Source organism: Perca flavescens, chromosome 1 (genome assembly GCF_004354835.1).
Source record: "Perca flavescens isolate YP-PL-M2 chromosome 1, PFLA_1.0, whole genome shotgun sequence".
NCBI lineage: Eukaryota > Metazoa > Chordata > Actinopteri > Perciformes > Percidae > Perca > Perca flavescens.
Genome location: NC_041331.1, coordinates 3,127,294 through 3,150,285, shown reverse-complemented (window position 1 = coordinate 3,150,285; position 22,992 = coordinate 3,127,294). Strand labels below are relative to the sequence as shown.

At 41.2% G+C, this 22,992-nt stretch overlaps 2 protein-coding genes across 2 annotated transcripts; one reads left to right on the top strand and one right to left on the bottom strand.

Moving 5' to 3' along the window:
* Nucleotides 1-1,122: 1,122 nt before the first annotated feature.
* Nucleotides 1,123-17,992, bottom strand: LOC114556754 (synapse-associated protein 1). Its single transcript, XM_028579793.1, has 9 exons — nt 17,534-17,992; nt 12,616-12,734; nt 12,021-12,087; nt 10,559-10,632; nt 10,079-10,218; nt 9,132-9,283; nt 3,989-4,035; nt 3,694-3,859; nt 1,123-1,952 (listed from the first exon to the last, which is right to left on the bottom strand). Exons 1-9 carry the CDS (start codon nt 17,736-17,738, stop codon nt 1,822-1,824), a joined length of 1,101 nt encoding a protein of 366 aa, XP_028435594.1. The 5' UTR covers nt 17,739-17,992; the 3' UTR covers nt 1,123-1,821.
* Nucleotides 17,826-22,618, top strand: phospho2 (phosphatase, orphan 2). Its single transcript, XM_028579803.1, has 4 exons — nt 17,826-18,242; nt 19,391-19,469; nt 19,709-19,803; nt 21,024-22,618. The coding sequence occupies exons 2-4, from the start codon at nt 19,399-19,401 to the stop codon at nt 21,596-21,598; spliced, it is 741 nt and encodes a 246-aa protein (XP_028435604.1). The 5' UTR covers nt 17,826-18,242; nt 19,391-19,398; the 3' UTR covers nt 21,599-22,618.
* Nucleotides 22,619-22,992: the final 374 nt, after the last annotated feature.

Genomic DNA, 22,992 nt, shown 5'->3' with positions numbered 1-22,992 from the left:
AACTTTCAGTAACACTTTACTTGAAGGTATCTGCATAAGAGTGACATGACACTGTCATGAACACATGACACAGTCATGAACACATGAACCCTAACCCTAACTTGTCATGACAAAAACCGAATGACACCAAATGACAAAAGCGTTCTGTCCTGAACGTTTATGACACGTTCATGACAGTCTCATGTCACTCTTATGTAGATACCTTCAAGTAAAGTGTAACCAAACTTTCTTTGACGTTGACATTACAGTAAATAAAACAGTACATTTTCTTTTAAAAATAATCAAAATGGAACATCCCAGCATACCTACAGTAAATGGATAAACATCAGTGGATGAGGGAATCATTGTAATTTATTGCCTGGATCACGCACAGTACATAACCGGGTTACACTTGCCAAACTAGTCTTATCCAATGTTGGTGGGTTACAATACGTATGATAAGCAAAATAAATACACCTGCGGAAACATAACAAAAAGGCCTTCACAAGAATGATCTCTTCAAATCTTCTATTTAAATATTTCTACAATGCTCGTTGTTCCGTCTCTCCTTCCCACATCACGATTCTTTATTAGATGACATTTCACCATTTGCATTAGGGCACTAAGGCATTTTTTTAAACGTCTATGTTGGTGTTTATTCTGTGTCACTGGATGGACTTCATAGAGAATGCCTATAAAGTACCGGTATAAAAAGGAATATATGCCATGTGTTATTTTTTAGCCTTATAAAAAAAGCCTTCATAGCATTGTTCAAAACACTAGTTTGTGCCATTTTAAAACCTAGTTCCTCTGGGCTTCGTGTCCACCTTAAACATGATGTGTACTGTCAGATAACCGATCAAATATGTCATTTTCACTTTTCCATTTTTTTTTTTTACTTTAAACCTTCATTATAATTGTTGTTTTTGTGGCTGATTGCTTGATGCAATCATGTTTTCTCTTTTGTTAATCAAAAACAAATACATACATATTGGAAAAGAAGGGATACGGGGTCAAACAGAAAATATCCAGTATTTCAGAAACAAAGCAGATGTGCACACGGGAGTTTGTGAAAACACGATAGAAAATGCAAAAAGATAGATGAGCAGATGTAATGAAAGGGGAATGCAACTTGAAGTAAAGTATAGTGTTAAAAATCCTCTTTATTTACATACATGTAACTTTACATTTGACTATACCTATACCAAGCCTTTACTGTACACCCCACCGGAAAGCAGCAGTGTGAAATAATGCGACGTCATTTCAAAACAGGCCCCCTCCATAATAAAACCCACTGTACTGGAGCGCCCTCTAGCGACATTTCCCCATCAGAGAGTGAGAGAGAGAGAGAGAGAGAGGGAGGGTTTGGGAAAGCAAGTAGAGGAAATTAATTTAGGAAGGAGCGCTTTATAAATACACCTGAACATTAGGGCCGCACAATAGATCACTTTTTATCACAATGTCACCTGGCGCAATAAACACATGGGGAAAGGCTGCAACATATCGCAAAATACTTTTTTTAGTGGTGCCTTTATATTCAATTCAATTTGTTAGATGACATTTGTTGTTTTTTAGTAGGATACTGAACGCAGCGGAAATTCCGAAATGAGTCCACTTTAATATCAGTTTATTGAAAAATATTCAACAACGTTATCGCATGTTTCCCTCATATCGTGCAGCCCTACTGAACATACCCTTTGTTTCCAGCAGAGGCGACGCTCTCTTGCTACTATTGGATCTACACCTTCATCCGGTATAGGAGAATGCTTACAAGATAGTAATCACAGTTGTGCGAAGGGGGGGGGCAGATCGCCGAATAGGACACGGACACACGGCGTTTGTCTAGCTGTCGTCGGCCTGGAGCATCTTCTCGATCTCTTGATCCCATTGGTCGTCTTTGTTGTCTGAGCCGCTGACCACCTCGTACTCCTGGAGCTCCTGCTGCAGCTCCTTCTCCCAGTCGGCCGACTCGTCTGGATGGAAAAGCAATTCAACCCATTTACTCTGCTCATTTAATAACACTCAATTAATGCAATCACACAGTGTTGTCCTCCGACATCCAAATTGGCTGAATAATGCATTCTATTATCTATCCGCGTCCGAGTTCCGACGAGAAAGACGGGACGTTGCCTAGCGACACGCGCCAACATGACGATTTCAATCCCTCGTATTACTGCAGCACCTTACTGCGTCTGGATCACTGCCTGTGGGCATGGGAATCGGTCTTGTTGTGAGTGCAATATTGAATGAAGACTTGCTTCAAACGGGTGTTGCTAAATGTGGCTAGCGTTGCTAACTGAAGATAAACTACCGCTACAACAGCTTCCCATGGGTGGCGTCCATGTTTTGCTCCAACTTGGACGCGCAAAACATACCAGAACACTTGAAGTGTGGAAGTGACGTCATATCCGAGAGCCGAGTCGGTTCTTGGAGAATAATAGAACAGCAGCATTAAGTAAATACTTGCAGCTGTGTGATGCGACTACCTACGACAGTATTTCTCAAAAGGTGTGGTTGCGGACCACTGGTGGTCAATATGAAATAAACTCATATGTAAATTCAAATATTATTATTTAAATTGGGTGTTTTTTCTGTGTTGTCGGACAGCCGACTGTTTTTTTGCAACACTGCCTCGAGTCTACTTTACCGATTGGTTTGTGTTGGCATTTTAAACTCCGGTCGTTTCGGAAAACATCCTCCGGTGATCACACACTCAACAGCCATTTAAATTCCAGAGCTCGACCTCCCTACGTGCACACGGTCCTCCCCGAGGCTGTTTTTGCAGAGGCACCGTCGCTGCATCCCAAGAGGATTGTGATTGGTTTAACCCTTGAGTTGCCTTCCCGTCGACTGTGCAACTTTTTGTTTTTCTGGGTTGAAATTTTAAATTAAAACTCTTTTTTCAACACTAATGGTCAACTTTTTCCACACTATTGTCGTTTTTCCCAATATTTTTGTCACTTTTTTCAACGTTTTTTGTCTCGTTTCTCGACGGTTTTGTCCTGGGACGCCGTGCTATACCCTGCTACATCCTGTAACAGCATGCAGCGCCCTGCTACGCCATGAACTACTACAGCTACCATTTCTAGTCACTGATCCATTATCTTTTATTGTGACTATTACTGCCCCCAACCGGCACCGTCAGACACCGCCTACCAAGAGCCTGGGTCTGTCCCAGGTTTCTTCCTGAGAGTTTTTCCTCACAACTGTCGCACTAAATGCTTGCTCTTGGGGGAATTACTGGAATTGTTGGGTCTTTGTAAATTATAGTATAGAGTGTGGTCTAGACCTACTCTATCTGTAAAGTGTCTTGAGATAACTCTTGTTATGAATTGATACTATAAATAAAATTGAAGCATTTTTTCTTTTAAACATTTTTGCCACTTTTTTTTAACGTTTTATTTTTAATTTTTTCAAATGCTATAAATTTGAATAAAACATCCACATTCAATGAAAGAAGGGAACTTGTGAAGAGTAATGGTTGTATGGAACCCAAATTTCTGATAAAGAAACTTTTTGAAAATGGGACAAATTTGACCCGAGAACAACAGGAGGGTTAAATAAATGCCAATAAACCAAAGCATGTTTTTCTCCCATCCCGGAATGCTGTGTGGACTAGCCAGACCCTCCTCTGCCGCGCTGTGGAGGAAGGTCCGGCAATGACCACTGACCTAGGAGACAACATATAGCTGAAGGAACAGTAGAAGGCCTAACCATCAGGAGAAGGGACGCTCTCCTTCTTATCCAGCACCAGCTGCTCCATCTCTTTCCTCAGGTCCTCCTGGTCGATGCCTGTCGAGTCGAAAGCATCGCTCACAAACTCAGACACCCCGGGGCTGGTCGACATCTCCTCCTCCTCCTCTTCCTCCTCCTGAGGTGGCTGAGAGTCGCACGGACGGGACAGAAAAGGGCAACTGACTGTACCACTTTGTTAAGTTTTAGGATGGTTGTTGGAAAGTATCAAGATATGCATACGCACCCACACACGTCTTCATTTTAGTACTCTTACCTTCTGTATGTCGCTGATGGAAATTGGTGGCGTTTTTGGTCTGACGTCTACAAAAAAAAAAAAAAAAAAAAAAAAAAAAAAAAAGAATACAGTGCTATTAGATGTCGATATGCAAATCACAACATGGTGTTTGCTTCATTTAATGACCCGTGGATTTCTTTGAAAACCACAGCCCTGGTATGTGTAGTAGGAGTGTCACTGACAGCAATGACCATAGATATTGTTCTGTATTTCTACGAGGCAGCAAATAAATGGGCAAATGGTAACTGCTTCAAAACGAGGATTCTTTACTTGCAGAACTTCAGGCGTGTACAGGCATTGCATTAAAAAAAAAAAAACTAAAAAATAACTTGCTCTTCACGTCATTTACGTCAATTCCTAAACGTAACCCGCACTGCGTTATGGGTAATGTAGTATTACTCAAGGTAACCTTTTAATCAACAATTTACATCAACTAAGGAATGATGCATTTATGTATCTCCTTAAACATATCCAAATTAGTAACTCAAATTCAAACTCAAAGTGCTTAACACCCCTAACAATTAACATTAAGTTGCAACAGATATATATATATATATTTGTATGTATAATGTATTGTTAGGAGGATAACCCCTTGAGATGCAGCATCTCGTTTTCAAGGGGGTCCTCGAGACATAAGACAAAGACAATACAGCACATGTACATTCACACTCGCTAAAGCTCTCCCACCCACTGACATACATACATACATACATACATACATACGTATGTTTTGGGTCACTTCGAAATTTCCATTCCACTCCATTACAGACAGAATACCAGCTGAGGTTTTTTATTTTACTTAAAATGATGTGCTTACATAATTTCAAAAGTGTTCTCGACTGTTGTAGAAAGATTGGCTGATCTTTAATGCAATATCTACATTGCCCATTATCAGCAACCATTCATCCAATATTCCAAAGGCACATTCTGTTTACTAATCTGTTATCATTTTAAAAGGCTAACTGAGAAAACATTGGAGAACCCTTTTTGCAATTATGTAAGCACATAATGTAATCGGAAAACTGCTGTTCTGGTTAAAAACAATGCAGCTGATCTCAGCTGGTAGTCTGTCTATAATAGACTGGAATGGAAATTTCGAAGTGACCCCAAACTGACCGGTAGTGTATATGGTCCGTGTACTTGGCGGCCAACGGATTTTCGTTTTGAAAGGAAAAAACCAAAAACGAGAAACGGCCAGTTTCCCAATTACCATTAGTAAATAGAAAAACAAAAAAATGGAAAACAACCCATTATTCGTTTTTTGTTTTGATATTAAAAAACGGAAAACGAAAAACTATCTCGTTATCCGATTTTCTTTGATGTGTTTGTAGATGGAACTCGGAAATTAAATTGTGTGTATAAATCTTATTCCTCATTCATTTTTTTCGTGACCCGGAAGCGATCGTAGGTAGTAAGCGGCTTTTTTTTTTTTTTTTTTTTTTTTTTTTTTATCTGCTATTTCTTCTCTCTTATGTAATGTGTTTGTCTGTTGTCTGTGATGACATTTCATTTACTGTACCAGGCCAAGGTTGGTTGTTACTATTGTTAAATAAAAAAAAAAAAAAAAAAAAAAAAAAAGGTAGTAAGCGGCTGCATACCCGGAAATCATTTGGACATCAATGAGACCCATAAGACCATGGACAGTTAGAATGATACGGATGTAAAAATGTTTTTAGACGAATATGCTAGTTGCGTAGATAGCAGCTGCGTTGGGTTCACAGTTTGGAACGATACGGGGGTTTCTGAGAGGAGTGTGTGGAGGTGGTGTGCTCAGCAGGGACTTGTGGCGAAACACAAGTTGACTTTTATTATGAAGTGGTCACAGGAGATTAGCGCTGACTGCTCTCATTCATCAAAAATGAGTCTACACAACAAGACAACCATCATAGTCTAATAATAATAATAATAATGAAGCGAAAACATTTTCAAAATTTCTCATTTTCACATAAAAGGTCTAACGTTTTGCGCCATTGCTTTGGCAAATATCTGTCAGACAAACTAAAATCGAAACCATGATATGGCTTTCCCTTATCAAATCGCAAAAGACAAACAAACAGGGATATAATTAGTATAAATAAGATATAAAATCAATATAAATGTGATTTTTGGAGGTTAAAAAAGTAACTAAGTAACTACATTTTAAATTAGCTACTTTTACTATTTTACTTGTACTTGAGTAAACAACAAAGTAACAGTACTTTTACTTAAGTAGAAATTTTTTTTTTACTCTTTTCACTTCTGCTGATTTATTTAAATCTAAAAATTGCATAGACCTAGCCCTAGTCTGCATATCGCTTTTAATATGCAAATATTAAAAGCATTTCACTGGCGAAACACAAGTTGACTTTTATTATGAAGTGCAGGAGATTCATCAAAAATGAGTCTACACAACAAGACAACCATCATAGTCTAATAATAATAATAATAATAATAATGTGCGGAGGTGGTGTGCTCAGCAGGGACTTGTCAGGGACTTCTGTCCTGACGGCCAACTTGAAGTTGAAATCGCTGAAGGTATTGCTGAGGCAAGTTTTTCTTTTTTTATCAATCGCCGTTTACTGCTTTTGTTAAACATACAAATGAATGCTACTCTTAAAGTAAATAAAAAGCTGACCACCACAGCTAGGCCGATATGCAGACTAGGGCTAGGTCTATGCAATTTTTAGATTTAAATAAATCAGCAGAAGTGAAAAGAGTAAAAAAAATGTTCTACTTAAGTAAAAGTACTGTTACTTTGTTGTTTACTCAAGTACAAGTAAAATAGTAAAAGTAGCTAATTTAAAATGTAGTTACTTAGTTACTTTTTTAACCTCCAAAAATCACATTTATATTGATTTTATATCTTATTTATACTAATTATATCCCTGTTTGTTTGTCTTTTGCGATTTGATAAGGGAAAGCCATATCATGGTTTCGATTTTAGTTTGTTTGACAGATATTTGCCAAAGCAATGGCGCAAAACAACGTTAGACCTTTTATGTGAAAATGAGAAATTTTGAAAATGTTTTCGCTTCATTATTATTATTAGACTATGATGGTTGTCTTGTTGTGTAGACTCATTTTTGATGAATGAGAGCAGTCAGCGCTAATCTCCTGTGACCACTTCATAATAAAAGTCAACTTGTGTTTCGCCACAAGTCCCTGCTGAGCACACCACCTCCACACACTCCTCTCAGAAACCCCCGTATCGTTCCAAACTGTGAACCCAACGCAGCTGCTATATCCCCACAAGACATCATATTCTTTCGGTTTTCTAATATAAAACTAGCATATTCGTCTAAAAACATTTTTACGTCCGTATCATTCTAACTGTCCATGGTCTCAGTGATGTCCAAATGATTTCCGGGTATGCAGCCGCTTACTACCTACGATCGCTTCCGGGTCACGAAAAAAATGAATGAGGAATAAGATTTATACACACGATTTAATTTCCGAGTTCCATCTACAAACACATCAAAGAAAATCGGATAACGAGATAGTTTTTCGTTTTCCGTTTTTTAATATCAAAACAAAAAACGAATAATGGGTTGTTTTCCATTTTTTGTTTTTCTATTTACTAATGGTAATTGGGAAACTGGCCGTTTCTCGTTTTTGTTTTTTTCCTTTCAAAACGAAAATCCGTTGGCCGCCAAGTACACGGACCGTATATATACACGTAGACACTGCATTGGCCGCTGCTGTTCATTGGAGCGATACGTCCACTCGGCCGCCATATTGGGGCGGAGTAGCCTCACCTTTTAATGCATGTGTGTCTATCGAGAGAGGAGGTCTCTCCACAATTAAAATCAAGTCTCGCTGAATTTTCAACCGATTCTCAAGCGGTTTGCTTTGTTACAAATGCCAGAAATGTATTTATGATGCAGATGCTGTTAAATGAAAAATCATTTTTAAAGTTTTAATACCAAAATACCTTTTCTCGTGTAGATAGTAACAGTTTGTGACTTTAAGCCTTAATATTAGTCTATATCGACGACGATTCATTTACGGGATTGTTCAGGTGCCGCTGGAAGTTCCACCGGATGTCCGTCCCCTTCCTCTTTCTTTGTGTTGGTGTTCTAAACTCAAGGAGGACTATGGTTAACTGCTCCTCAGATCTCTGCAGGGTAAATCCAGACAGCTAGCTAGACTATCTGTCCAATCTGAGTTTTCTGTTGCACGACTAAAACTACTTTGGAACGTACACACGTTCCACCAAAACAAGTTCCTTCCCGAGGTTTTTTGGCAGTGGCACCGAGAGCACGTTTTTCTCCCAACCCGGAATGCTATGTGGACTAGCTACACCATCCTCTGCAGCGCTGTGGAGGAAGGTCTGGCAATGCGAGACTAGCCCTGATATAATTTAAGGCGAGTTATAAAAAAAAATCCAACCGCACGCGGCTTAATATCTCTGTCCAAAACACAACGCATACACACATTTCTGGAGTTTGCATCTACACTCAGTGTGATGCATCTCGCTGTATTAACAGACCCTCCAAGCATACAGTGAGTGGGGAGAGGCTCATGAGGTACACGTGTAGTGTAGAATATTAGCTGTGTGCAGTCATTGAGGAACTGGTTTAAGGAAAGGTCTCTGACACATAGAAGGTTAAGCCTTTAACTATAGGCTAAGCCTTCTTATGGCATAAGAATGCATTGTGTACCAGACAGATAAGAAGAAGAACAGGAAAAGACCACACAGAGGCCCAGACCTTGGAGTGTGTGTTTGTGAAAGAAAAACGTTTTGGTCTAGAAAGTAGGAGACACCCGCCTGTGAGGAGAGAATAAAAGTTAATTCATTCATTCATTCGAACCGAGATGCTGGTGGACCGGGCTATGACTTGATGTCTGTTGCTAGGGAAACTTAAACTCTGTTTGTGAACCTACAATTGTGTTGTAACTTTTATGCTGGACTCAGTAAACTCAACTGAACTCTTCGTCACAGATTGATCCTTGTGTTCTGGTAAACTTAAGTCCGGTGAAAGAAGGAAATTAATAAATTGGAGTCAGATTTGACAGGCCTTAGGGCCTTATTTCGGACAAATTCCCACAATGGTAGTTATAAAAGAAGCAGATTCAGCTGTGACAGTGGCCCCCGGTTGATGTGTATGAACAGGTGAAATGACCGCGTGGATGAAAGTCGGACCTGTTAGAACGACGTCCTCGGACGAAACACTGGCGGCTCTGTCCTCGCCGTCCTTCTGCTGCTGCTGGGCTGCCAGCGCCGTCAGCTGGGCCGACTGCTTGACCAGAGACACCCGGTAGAAATAATTCCTCCAGAACACCTCCTCCTTCACACTGTCAAACACAAAAACGCATCGCATTTCAAAGTTGATGCCACAGGTGGACACGCTTGCAGATACAGGCGCATAGTGTCTCTGTAGATCTCCAACAGAAAACACTGTTCACAAACTGCTCCAAACAGCTCTGTTGTAGTCCAGCCTTTACTACCGTGATCAACGTGAGTCACTTTGTAACACGTTAAATAATGCTCGCCTAGCTGCTAGCGTAGCACGCCCTCATACTCTGCTTCTGACTGGCTAGTAGTCCTTATCTAGGTACTGCACATGTGCAACTCCCTATTGTGTGGTTATAATGCAGAAGCCTGGTGTCGTTTTCAGGCGATTTAATGACGGTAGAAACAGTGCGGCCGCGCGTAATGCCACTGCACTCGGGTGTGGCGCTGGCTGGCTGAGTCCTGATCAGAAGCTTTGGATATTCGCTATCAATTAGTACCGAAGCTACGGTGCACAAAAAATGATATTTGGGACTGTGTGTAGAGTGTGTAACTAGAGTGAAAAAAATTTAATTTCCCTCCTTGCAGGAGTATGTCTCCTTCTTCTTCACTGTACATGCACACAATGCTGGAAGATGTACGTACACACGTACACACACACACACACACACGCACGTACACACACACACACGTACGTACACACACACACACACACGTACACACACGTACACGTACACACACGTACACGTACACACACGTACACACACACACACACACACGTACACACACGCACACACACACGTACACACACACACACACACACACACACACACACACACACACACACGACTACTGACTGTTTTGGGACCAGGTCAAAGCGCATGCAGTTGAGGAGCTGGTCTTCCTCCAGCATCACTGCAGCCAGAGGATACATCTGCTCCATGTCAAAGTGGAACTGAACACCAGCGGGGGGGTCTCGCAAGAAGTTTCTCTTGTCCTAGAATCATTAGTCAGAGAGCTCAGTTTGTACCAAAAACAAAGGGGCAAATTATCCTCCAGAGATGTGGACCTTTTTCACAGCAGACATTTTGACTTGTCATAGTAGGAAAAGCACAGCTGAAATTGATAACCTTAACGATGGCTCAGTTCCATCAAGTGTCCCAGTAAGCTATTTCAGTGAGTCAGCATGCACAATACCAGGACCTCTCCAAAGTGGAATGCTGCCATCATTAACGGTTTTGAATACACCTGTGCTTTTCCTACTATGACATGTCAACATGTCTGCCGTGAAAAATGTGACACATTCATATACTGTAGTGTATGATGTGTTTGCTTACAGCTGACAGAGCAAGGATTTGTTGCTGGATCGTCTCCTCCTCGTTGTAGCCGACCCAGGGAGGCACCGCTGCTTCTAGACACAAACATCAGCACACACTAGTCTTAACTCTCAGATACAGCCACGCACACACCAGGAAGTTGTGGTAGTAGAAGCTGCTTGGTCGGCAAGTTTTAGAAGCTGATAATGTGACTGTGTCCTAGGTAAATAGATAGATAGTTAACATAGTCAAGCTAGATAGATAGATAGTTAACATAGTCAAGCTAGATAGATAGATAGTTAACATAGTCAAGCTAGATAGATAGATAGATAGATAGATAGATAGATAGATAGAAAGTCATTAAGCCCTGGTCAGTACCATATTCACAGAAAATACAATAAATACATAAATAAATAAATAAATAAATAAATAGACACCACAGTACCAAACATGATTATAAAAGACCAGCTTATTAAAAGAAAGGCATCACCTTCAATGTAGACATTAAAATTAATGAATTTTCTATCAATACTATCAAAAGCCCAAAGTCCAGCCCAAAGGGACTTACCATCTCCAACAGGAAACACTGTTCACAAACTGCTTTGTAACACACGTTATAATGCTCGCCTAGCTGCTAGTATGGCACACCCTCATACTCTGCTTCTGACTGGCTAGTAGTCCTTACCTAGCTACTGTCAGGGCACGCCCTCATACTCTGCTTCTGACTGGCTAGTAGTCCTTACCTAGGTACTGTCAGGGCACGCCCTCATACTCTGCTTCTGACTGGCTAGTAGTCCTTACCTAGGTACTGTCAGGGCACGCCCTCATACTCTGCTTCTGACTGGCTAGTAGTCCTTACCTAGGTACTGTCAGGGCACGCCCTCATACTCTGCTTCTGACTGGCTAGTAGTCCTTACCTAGGTACTGTCAGGGCACGCACTCATACTCTGCTTCTGACTGGCTTGTAGTCCTTACCTAGCTACTGAGAATGTGCGACTCCCAACAAAGATGGAACAAAAGTGAGATGTCTCACTCTGTAGCTAAAACAGAGAGCTCAACACACAGGGTGAAAAGAGGAACTGCAGCAATGTGCAGTACAACAAAAATATGGTGTTTTTATGAAAATGAAACCATGTAAACCTCTTCTGGTACAACCTCTAAATACAATTATGAACCTGAAAATGAGCATAATATGAGCACTTCAAAAAAGAAAAAGTGATATCACTGCTTTGTTTCCTTGTTACTACATTACAACCATTACTGACACTTCTCCACTGTTCCACCCTGTTCTCATCAAGACCCTAGAATTGCTAGAAATCTCCCGTACTGTTCCCCACAACAAACCAAGAGGCTCATTTGGAAGCTAGTTTGCCCTGTAAAGCAAGGGGGGATTTCCCAGAATAAAAATCATTTGAGAGAGATTACTTGGTCTGTAATTAATTATTTTGTTGTAAAGAAGATTCTTGCTCTTTTTTAACTGTACCTGATTTTTTTGCTTTCTTCTCTTGGACAAACTTCTCTTGCTCCTTTTGAAAGTCTCCTAGAAAAGTCTGCAAATACACAAGTGACACACACACACACACACACACACACACACACACACACACACACACACACACACACACACACACACACACACACACACACACACACACACACACACACACACACACACACACACACACACACACACACACACAAAATGGAGCAAAAGGACTACAGGAGCAACATTTCTAATAGAATATTGTCATGATATTATAATTATTGATCATTATCTGTATATAAAAGAGGTGTCTATTTGGTACATACATTTTTTTAAACTATTATTACTATTATTTAATTTTTCTATCATATATATATAGCATTTTTTTTTTATTCTACTTGTATTTAATCTGTTTGCATTTGAGCTGCTGTAACAAGGGAAATTTTCCTAGTGTGGGATCAATAAATCTATCTTCTCTTATCTTATGTCATGTTGAGCAAATTGATGCTCTTGACAATAACAAGTAAAACCTTGTATAACATGACCCACGAGTTGTCTTCTAAATGCCGCCAAACCTGCCAAACAAGCAACGTGCCTTGTCTATGATGCCGTCGATCTTCCCTTCTTCCACCGTCTTCTTGATGCTCTGGGCCGTCTCTACCACCGAATCAGAGATCTTCTTGGTGGCACTGGTGGCAAAACTGAAGATGTAATCTTCAGATAGAGGAGGAAGAAGAGAAGGTTGACAACTGCATCATCGTTAAAGCCATTAGCACTTCACATCGCTGTATTCTCCTAAGTGACCGTTGTAGAAATATATTGGGTTCAGAATAAGAATGTCCTGTAGCCTGGGATGGCCTCGCTGTCTCCTCCTGTCTGGCATGTGTAAGATAAGACGGGTTCAAATTTAGTGGAGCAAAAGTGCTCCCAATTTGTTGAATAAACATTTGGAACAGAATGCACCTAATGAAATATCTTAAAGGAACAGACAATCTTTAGGCCATGAGAGAAGAAGAGAATGAGAGCGATCCCAAGGCTAGCGCGCAACTTCTCTATCTTCTCGGAGACAGAAAGTCAGAGTGATATCCAACCAATTGGCGGCCCAGACGCAATGACGGGAGGAGGAACCTGAAGATGAATAAAAGAATAGGGAAAAGGAAGGTCCGGTGTCAGACCCGGAGAGACTTTGTTGGTGGCTAGGGAGAGAAAGTCTTGAAGGAGCAGCTGATCCATATGCATATGACATATCTGTTTGCAATATCATTTTACTAAAGATTGTTATAGTTTAACTGAACGAATCCTGAGTATTCATTTCCTGGTCTGCCTTTCAACGAACACAATAATTAAAGGGGAAACTTTGAGAAGTGACCGGTGGAGTCAAAAAGACTCTGGCCTTATGAGCCATAGTAGAATCGGTCGCATCTGTTCCTACATGGTGACCCCCGAGCGGGGAAAATACAAAAAACATCTGTCTGGTCTACAACATTTTGCATAACACCACTCCTCCTCCTTTTAACTCATTCCTAATCCAACATAACAACAGCAGTCAGATCACCAGACGCACCACACGATATACTGCTGTTATTGAAAGTGTTTTAACATGCTGTAGTATCTGGTAGTAGCTGGTTCGGAAATGCCACTGAGAAAAGGACAATCATAAAAACAGTTACAACTGCCAGCAAGTTACTTGGGATAACACTACAGAGCATTAAACACATTTACAAAGACAGACTGGTGAGATAGGCCAATAACATTGTATGTAACTACACACACCCCCTGGCAGCTGATTTTAAAGGACAATTCCAGCGCAAAATGAACCTAGGGGTTTTTGACAGATGTGTACCCACTCGATCGCTCTTTGGGACATGTTTTCATGCTAATCGAATGGGTTTGTAGCTTTAAAGAAGCTAGTGCGGACCACTGATTAGCTTACAACACTAGTATTTGGGATTTATCTGTGTTTTTTGCCCCAAATAGGCACCGTTGGGAGGCACTGGTTATGGTTAGGTGAGGGGCACGGGCACAAGGGGACCACTGGTGTGAATAAAACACTTTAAAGAACTCCTTAAAAAAAACGGGTTCGGTCATATATAAAAAAAAGGAGGGGGCTGTTTAAAAGACGGCCAGATATTAAAAGAAGGTTAAAAGAACCACTGGACAGGGCGGACAGCGGGAAATTTAAAACTTTACATTAAAGTTAAGGTTAAGGTTAGGGTTAGGGTTAGGTGCCTTGAAGGCAGCGGTCGCAGCGCTGCCTGGAAGGAGACGTTGGGGGCAAAACACACCATTGAGCGTATTTGGGGCACAGGGAAAGTAAAAACAAATCGTTATTTGTACCACTAAAAAGGCTCAAAATATCACCAAACTTCAACGGTAGAATAATGAGGGTCCCTAAATGTTAACCGAAGCATTGAGAACATTGTAAGTGTACAGACAGTTTACTGAACGAAAGGCTGCGGGAGCTCCGTGAAAGGGCTGAGAGAGAGAGAGAGCTACCGGTAGTCAATGCTGCAACACAGCCTCGTACTTTGGGAAACTGGTGGTGTACCTGCGGACATTGTGAAGCTATGGCCACCCAACAGGAGCGTCTGTGTTGCACGGAGTGGGACCTGTTGGGTCGCGACACCCAAGAGACGCTCCCGATAGAGTCCCGAAAATAAATTGGAGACAGCGACCCAGACCGGAGGGACAAGATGGACAGTTATCCACTGAGTAGCTCAGTAGCTACACTAGACAAGTTATGTTTTACATCGGTGCAATTATTTCAGATATATTGAGCAAATTGCTTTTGATTTTAGTTTGCATCGCCAGCTGTAAGTCATGACTGGTTTTCAAGATGGCGGCCGTATGTAAGAAAGAAAGCAAGTGTCTTTATAATCTATCTTTTCAATAAACTGTCTGTACACTTACAATGTTCTCAATGCTTCGGTTAACATTTAGGGACCCTCATTATGCTACCGTTGAAGTTTGGTGATATTTTGAGCCTTTTTAGTGGTACAAAATAGCAATCCGTTTTTACTTTCCCTGTGCCCCGAATACTAGCGTTGTAAGCTAATCAGCGGTCCGCGCTAGCTTCTTTAAAGCTACAAACACATTCGATTAGCATGAAAACATGTCCCAGAGAACGATCAAGTGGGTACACATCTGTTATTAACCCCTAGGTTCATGCGCCGGAATTGTCCTTTAAACTACTGCCATCTAGGCGTTGTTTCTGCCCACCCCTTCTGACCAAGAACAGATCCAAATTGCCTTTGTATTTAAAGCCATAAAAGCCATAAAAGCTTTAAATCAGTCAAAATAAGCTAGATGTCCAGCTGGCCTGGTCATACCCAAGGGTGTATAGTGTATTGTAGTGTCTGATGTATGTTCTTCATGTTATGTCTGTCGGTGTCTGATGTAGGGACTATTTGTTTGTATCATATATGTGAAGTGTCTTGTGATTGTGCCGCAAACCCAACTGCCCCACAGGGAAAATAAAGTTATCTACTACTACTACGAGGTGACCTTCTAATCCCATTCAGGAAAAAACACAGTTGGTCAATTATCATTTTCTGTCACAGCAATACAAAACTGGAGTCCACTTCCCACCATTATCAAAGATATACATACATATTCCACCTTTACAACACACTTTAAAACATGGCTGTCCGACAACTACAACAGCACACGTTTGATGTGACATAGTCGTTGTTGCTGCCGCTCCCTATCTGCTGCCTGCCTCCATGTTATGTCTTGTCTGTGCTTTCAATGTGGCCTCTGTGACTATTCTCCTTCTCCTTGTCTCCTTTGTATTGTTTTTATTGCATGAACTGCTTTGATGCCTCTGCAATCATCTGTGCTTGCTTGTTTGTGCTTGCTCCAATTGTGTGCCACATGTTTGTATGTCTTACTCCCTTTTGAAGTTGGTAATTTCATGGTGCAGATAGAACCCAAATTGAAACGTAAGCAACTAAAATTGCAGAATGTTGGAACATTGTGTCAAACTGGTCGTCCGTCAGCAGAAAAGACAGTCGGACTGACTGCCTCCACGAGATGGTCAAAAATGTGCCTTGAAACACACGGAAGCGTACGTTCTGCGCGTGCACGAGACGTAATACGTCTCCATAACAGCAGGCGGCACGAATCTGTATTGTTGCCCATAAAATGAAAACCGGCAGCTGATTGGAAGACTGCGTCACATGGGTCTGGCTTCTCATGAATTTCAAAACCGACCTTAATGGCGGCTCATTCGGAATACGAGCTCGTATTTTAGAAAAATAGTTCACCGAAACTTCTGTGTGTTGTTTCTGAAAACATTTTAAGAGAGAAATAGGCCATGCAGTTGCTGAATCTGTCTTCATTTCAGATCGAAAAAGGTCAGTTTAAAAGATTTTTGTCCGATTTTGAAAGGCGTTCGTCACGCTCATCCCGCTCGTCATTTCCCGGGTTAGCACTTCACCAATCAGATTGGTCACTGAGTCCAACTGCCCACTGTCCGATTCAAAAGAAGGCCGACGGCTCCTCCGACTGACGACGATACGGAACACACCGAACAGACTCGAGTCACCGACCTCGCCAGACTGTCCCACGGCCGATAATCGGGTTGGTGTATCAGCGCCTTAATACTTTTGCAAGGCACTGTATCCGTGTCACATTCTAATGCTGTGTTCCAGACACAATTTTTAGCATGTCAGTTACAACTTCAAGTCACGACTCACGACTAGGTAGCATTACAGGCAAAGTCACCACAAACCCTTCTAGCTAGCGTCAGCTAGCGGCGTCAATGTTAGGTAGCGCTAGCATTCGGTAGCGCTAGTGTTAAGTAGTGGCTAACAGCTAGCTGACACTAATGATTTCTAGTCTGCAACATATTTTCTTAATTTAATAAACAAACTGTAGTAGTACACAATCTTATGTGTATTGTTTTGTGCAGAATTACTTTACGTTGCCTATTTATGTCTATTTATTTCTATTTCTCACCGTTAATCACCGGCATCTGTACGGCATCAACAGGGGTCACCATTGTTGTTTATGTGTGTGTGTGTGTGACGTCAAAAACTGTAACTGGGAGTACAACCATCTGGTACCAGTTCACCAGTAGTAAGTTACGAGTTTGACTGCCGTTCCAGGGCACTTTCACGGGTAGAAGGTTGTGAAAACACGAGTTACGAGTTGCCTGGAACGCACCCTAATTAGGGGCTGAGCCCCCCTAAATGTTTGATCCTAGAATCGCCCCTGATCAGAAGACAGCTCCTCCTGCTGTCAGATAAGCCTCTTTGTTGGCACAGGGACAATTAATTAAGCTGAAGAAGAAACCTTAGTTATATTTCAAGAGAATGAAGAACGTGATAGGGGGAATCTTCCGGTTGAATGGGGTTTATGTTTAGGTAACACAGACAGACAGACTTATAGCACGATGATTGAGGCAGTCAAATCCTCGAGCCACTGAGAAGCATTAGGCTAACGGTCCTAGCTTGACGTTAAATAAACGTGTGTCGCAGCAATAAAACAGCAACGATAGAGTTCTTTCTCACCCCCGAGTCCTTTGCCGAGCTCAGAGTTTTCTTCTCGGTCGGCCTCTGGTTCTCCATCCTGGCCAGCTGGTTGCTGTTTGTTTACCTCGTTCTGTGCTTCCACCACCTTTTCTTCCTGCTCCCCACTCAGCTTTTCTGTGTCTTCCGACGCCTTCGTGTACGTCTGGTCCTCCAGACCCAACCACGTCCCGAAGCTTTTGAACATTTCGGTCGAAATGAAATCACCGTTTGAGCCTACAGATGAAGAAAACAACAATCTGAACAGAGGGTGATTCTTGACTTTATGCAACCAGGAACTAAACCGACAGGTTTTCTTCTTCTCGGTTTGCTTTGTGTCATTCACGTTGCGTGTTACTGCCACCGAGTGGTCAAAGGGGTGGAGTGATGCCTTCAAGTGTTCTCTGGGTCGATGGGTAAACTTCGCTTGTACATGTTGTCATAAATGTGACGGACTTGTTGCAAACTCGGTGTTTTGGTCGAAAACGTTAACGCAAATATATTGCAACAATTGCGTTAGATGTAGCAATTTTATTGCCAAAGTATTCATTAAAAAAAACTCCACACACTCTTTCAAAAAAACAAAAACAAAAAAAAACATTTGCACTTCACCAGCAGTTGGGGGTAGTGAGCTCAGAATGTTGACATCTTGTAAGTTACCATAACAAGACGAGGAGGAAGAAAGAGCGGCGGACTAATGTCAGACAGACAGGTCAGTGTGCCGTTGGTCACCGTTTTACCTATAGCTAGCTAAACCCTGTATGTTATGTATCTGAACCTGAGGTATTATTCTAGTACATAAATCCCCGTTGTCCCTGTTATTCCCGCTGAGCCTGATCTGAATCGTTTCGAGCAGAACTTTAATAGAAGGATTAGCCGGGCTGCTAGGCCGTTTCCTTGTAAGGAGACGAGGTTACACCAGACCTCTTATACAAATCACTCATTTAAAACATAGTGCGTTCAAACTTTACCTATATAGTCATTAGAATTCTGTCTGTAAATATCTCAGGGTTAATTGAGGTCTTGTGGTTCACTCGGCATTAAAAGGGAAAGCGTTAAGAGGTACAACAGTTGGTTGTTTACGTTACAGTTCATCGTGCCCAGTCACGGTTTGTGCTGATAAAAGATAAGCTGGCCGTGCGTTACGGACAGAAAGTTAAGGATATCGTTTTTTTTATACTAACTCGACCCTGTCACGGCCAAACCGGAGAGGTTAAAATGACCGAGCAAATATGCGTAATACAACTTCATCTAACGATACTAATAGACAGTTAGACACAAGGGGGACGGGAGTAAATGGACTTTATTGCCTGTCTCTGTCAGCCCCTACCATTAGCTATATCACCTTGTCTGCTGTGCACCTGACTGTCTTATAGGCTATATTAGCCCTCCTACACGATCTGGACTGTGGTCATAACATCTACATCTTATAACTTATTCCCTGTTATTGTTCTTAAAGTATATTATTTCTTTTCTTGTTTGTCTTTTCATAGTTATAGTTAATATTTAATAATAAGCTATTGCACTGTTCAATCTCTGCACTGTTCACTTTTGCACTACCACCATTGCACACACACTCTACCATAGCACCTTATCATGGTCATTGCATCACATGGTCAGTCCATACCAGACCTTTGTAACCACTTCACAAATTGTTAACCCTTTACATTTCTGTGAGTGATTTTTATGTATGTGAGATATATGTGTGTCTGTTGTGTTATGGTTGTCTAAGCTACTGGATGCCTAAAATTTCCCTCAGGATGAATAAAGTATCTATCTATCTATCTATACATTGATTTATTTTCGGTCCTAAATAATAACAGTTTCTTCCATACAATCAACAGTTTTGTCTTTTTCCAGGTGAAAAAATGAAGACTCTGATGGTGTTTGATTTTGACCACACTGTGATCGACGACAACAGTGACACTTGGGTGATTAGGTAAATAATATTTCTATATTGAAGAATCAAATAACTATCGCTATAAAAAATATATTACAAAACACAAGTTTGGTATAGTTGTACTTCGGCAAAAATGTATAAAAATATTCATATAATAATAGTACTATTACAAAGACGTTATACAGTAAAGAACCACAGCTGAAATCCTGACTTTATCCACTGTGGATATTTCTCTCTCTCTCTCTCTCTCTCTCTCTCTCTCTCTCTCTCTCTCCCAGATGCCTTCCAGGTCAGACTCTTCCAGACTCTGTGAAAAATTCCTACAGGAAAGGCCACTGGACTGAGTTCATGGGCCAAGTGATGAACTACATAGGTGAGAATTCCTTATCCTGTTGTAGGCCATTTCTTCATTCGTAACTACATTACAATTTCAGTGTTTTCCTTGGCTTTGTGGAAGACATGGGTGCGAGAAATAAGGCGAGGGCGTCCTTCCTCAAGAAAATGTGCATTTTCTTTAAAAGAAAAAGAAATGCAATTTCCCCATACATTTTGTGTTTCTTTGTGGTCATTATTGTTTTCTTTGGGGTTGTTTTGGGTCTGTGGTCATTTGGACTCAGTAGCTTTTTTCCCCACATCATTTTGGACCCTTATTATTTCCATATGTGTCTAAAACGTTGCAAAACACTGAAGCAGATAATAACTAAATACCCCTTAAAAATTCTTAAAAACAAAACTTAAATTTCTCATATTCTGCTGATTTTCAGGTTCATAATTGTATTTAGAGGTTATACCAGAATAAGTTTACATGGTTTAATTTTCAAAAAACACCATATTTTTGTTGTACTGCACATTGCTGCAGCTCCTCTTTTCACCCTGTGTGTTGAGCTCTCTGTTTTAGCTACAGAGTGAGGCATCTCACTTCTGATCCATCTTTGTTGGGAGTCGCACATGTACAGTAGCTAGGTAAGGACTACTAGCCAGTCAGAAGCAGAGTATGAGTGCGTGCCCTGACAGTACGGACTACTAGCCAGTCAGAAGCAGAGTATGAGGACGTGCCCTGACAGTACCTAGGTAAGGACTACTAACCATTCAGAAGCAGAGTATGAGGGCGTGCCCTGACAGTACCTAGGTAAGGACTAATAGCCAGTCAGGAGCAGAGTATGAGGGCGTGCCATGTTAGCAGCTAGGCGAGCATTATAACGTGTGTTCCAAAGTGACCACGTTTGTCTCTGAAGTAAAGGCTGGACTACAATAGAGCTGTTTGGAGCAGTTTGTGAACAGTGTTTTCTGTTGGAGATGGTAAGTCCTTTTGGGGGGGACTTTGGGCTTTTTCCCTTTGTAAACCTATAACATGCACAAAAAAGATATATAACACAATAAAGGAAAAGGAAAAAGCATAATATGAACACTTAAAAGTTGAAGAAGACCAACTACAATCATTAGATCTGCGGAAAGTCTTTTAATTACTACATTCGTTCGGCTTAGGTGGTGCCCAAAACTGCTAGGGTGCTGCACCTAAACCTTATAAAGGTGGGGAAAACCCTGGCATTTACTTTGCTACCTCCAACCTACTGACTCTGTGTGTCCTTCCAGGAGAGCAGCAGATCAGCCCAGACAGGGTCCGCAGTGTGATGGAGACCATCCCCTTCACAGCTGGAATGACCGACTTGCTGACATTCATATCAGAGCATAAAAGCACCATCGACTGCATAGTCATCTCTGACTCCAACACCATGTTCATAGACTGGATCCTCCACGCGTCTGGGTTCAAGGCGGCTGTGGATCAGGTTTTCACCAACCCGGCTAGGTTCAATGAGCTCGGGCACATGGAGGTGCGGGGCCACCACTCTCACGACTGCGACCGATGCCCCGTCAACCTCTGTAAGAGGAAAGTCCTGGAGGTGTATCTGTCAGAGCAGTCAGACGGAGGTGTGGAGTACGAGCGGGTATTCTACGCGGGGGACGGTGGGAACGATCTCTGCCCAACTTCCTGTCTGAGAGGGCGTGACGTTGTGATGCCCAGGAAGGGCTACACTCTGGAGAAACTGCTTGCCAGACTGGAACAACGGGAAGATAAAGCTTCTCTCCGGGCTAAAGTGGTTGCCTGGAGCAGTGGCACTGACATCCTCGAGGAACTGAAAGGGAGTATGCAGTCGTACAATACTTGATCGACTTCTCAGAAATATGAAATATTGCACTGTGAGTGTGTACTGTAGAGGGCACATGCTGCTCTCCTTAACTGTTTAAATTTGATTTCACATTACCAAGACAGTATTTCTCATTTTAAAGTACGATTGCTTTGGAAAAATTATTTCAAATCAGGTACAAATCCTTGAAAGTTGGTGATGTGTCTGCAGGAAATTTAATTTTCTTTTTTCAAAACAGTAACAAGGCCCTGAAACAAGGTTGGACTCTCAGTTATAATCAGATTTGTCTTTTATTCCTAGGTGGAGGTGGGGAATGGAGGATTCTGTGCCCAATTGCAAAATACAGTACAAAAACAATGTTTATATTGAACTGAAATTTGGGGATCACTGTTTACAGAAAAGCCTTTTATTCACAGTATCAATTATAATGGCAGCTTGTGCTCTAAAAGTAACTATATAACAGGCTTCTTTTAGCGCATTCAAAGAAAGGTTTTATATTTTGGGAAATACGCGTATCTGCTTTCTTTACTCCAAACCAATGAGATATAATGTGTTAATTAGTAATATTTAAACAAGTAAAAATATAAATGATATTTACCTTTACTGGTGCTGCTAGGCAGATTTTGTTTCAGTTTCTTTGACAGACTAGGCTAGCTCTTTCCCCTGCATTTAGTCTTTGTGCTAAGCTAAGCTAATCAACTCCTATTTTACCCCCAGGTATTAACTCTCCACCATGAAGCTCGACTTGTGTTACCATCTTTCATCAAAATTGTAACACAATATCTAATCCACCTCACCAGTACTTAATGTTATTACAAAATGTTTATGAGTAACATTATTATAAATATTGAGCTAACTTATGCTTTAAAAAAAACACTATAAAACATAAAAATACACTTTATGGCTTTATCTATGTGTAACCGTGTTACATATTGAATTGCAATAGGCCTAACTAAAAACATGGCCAAGTGTCCCAGTTAGGGTTGGGTGATATCCCCTATATTGGCAGTTGACGATGTTTACAGTAAAACATCGCGATGGACGATGATATCGTCGTCTCTTTACATAAATATTTTTTTCTACTTAAAAACTAATTTATAAAAAAATAGCAAATGAAATTTGAATGGTATTATAGGCGCTGATATCGTGGGTTCTCCCACGGAAAATACTGAGCACCCAAGTGTGCCAGACTGCCAGTAGGCTACATTCATTTAAAATTCACCATTGCAGTTGGTGCTAAGTGAAGCGTGTGAGCGCTGATCGCTTTAACGTATCAGTTAAACCTTTCATCTCCAATCCTATCTGTGTTTGTAAGAAGTGCCGCTGTCCTGAGTTAAAAGATAGCCTACTTTACAGCTTTATTATCGAGTTAATAGGCGTGTGTGTACGTGTTGGACTGCTGTCCATTTCCTAAG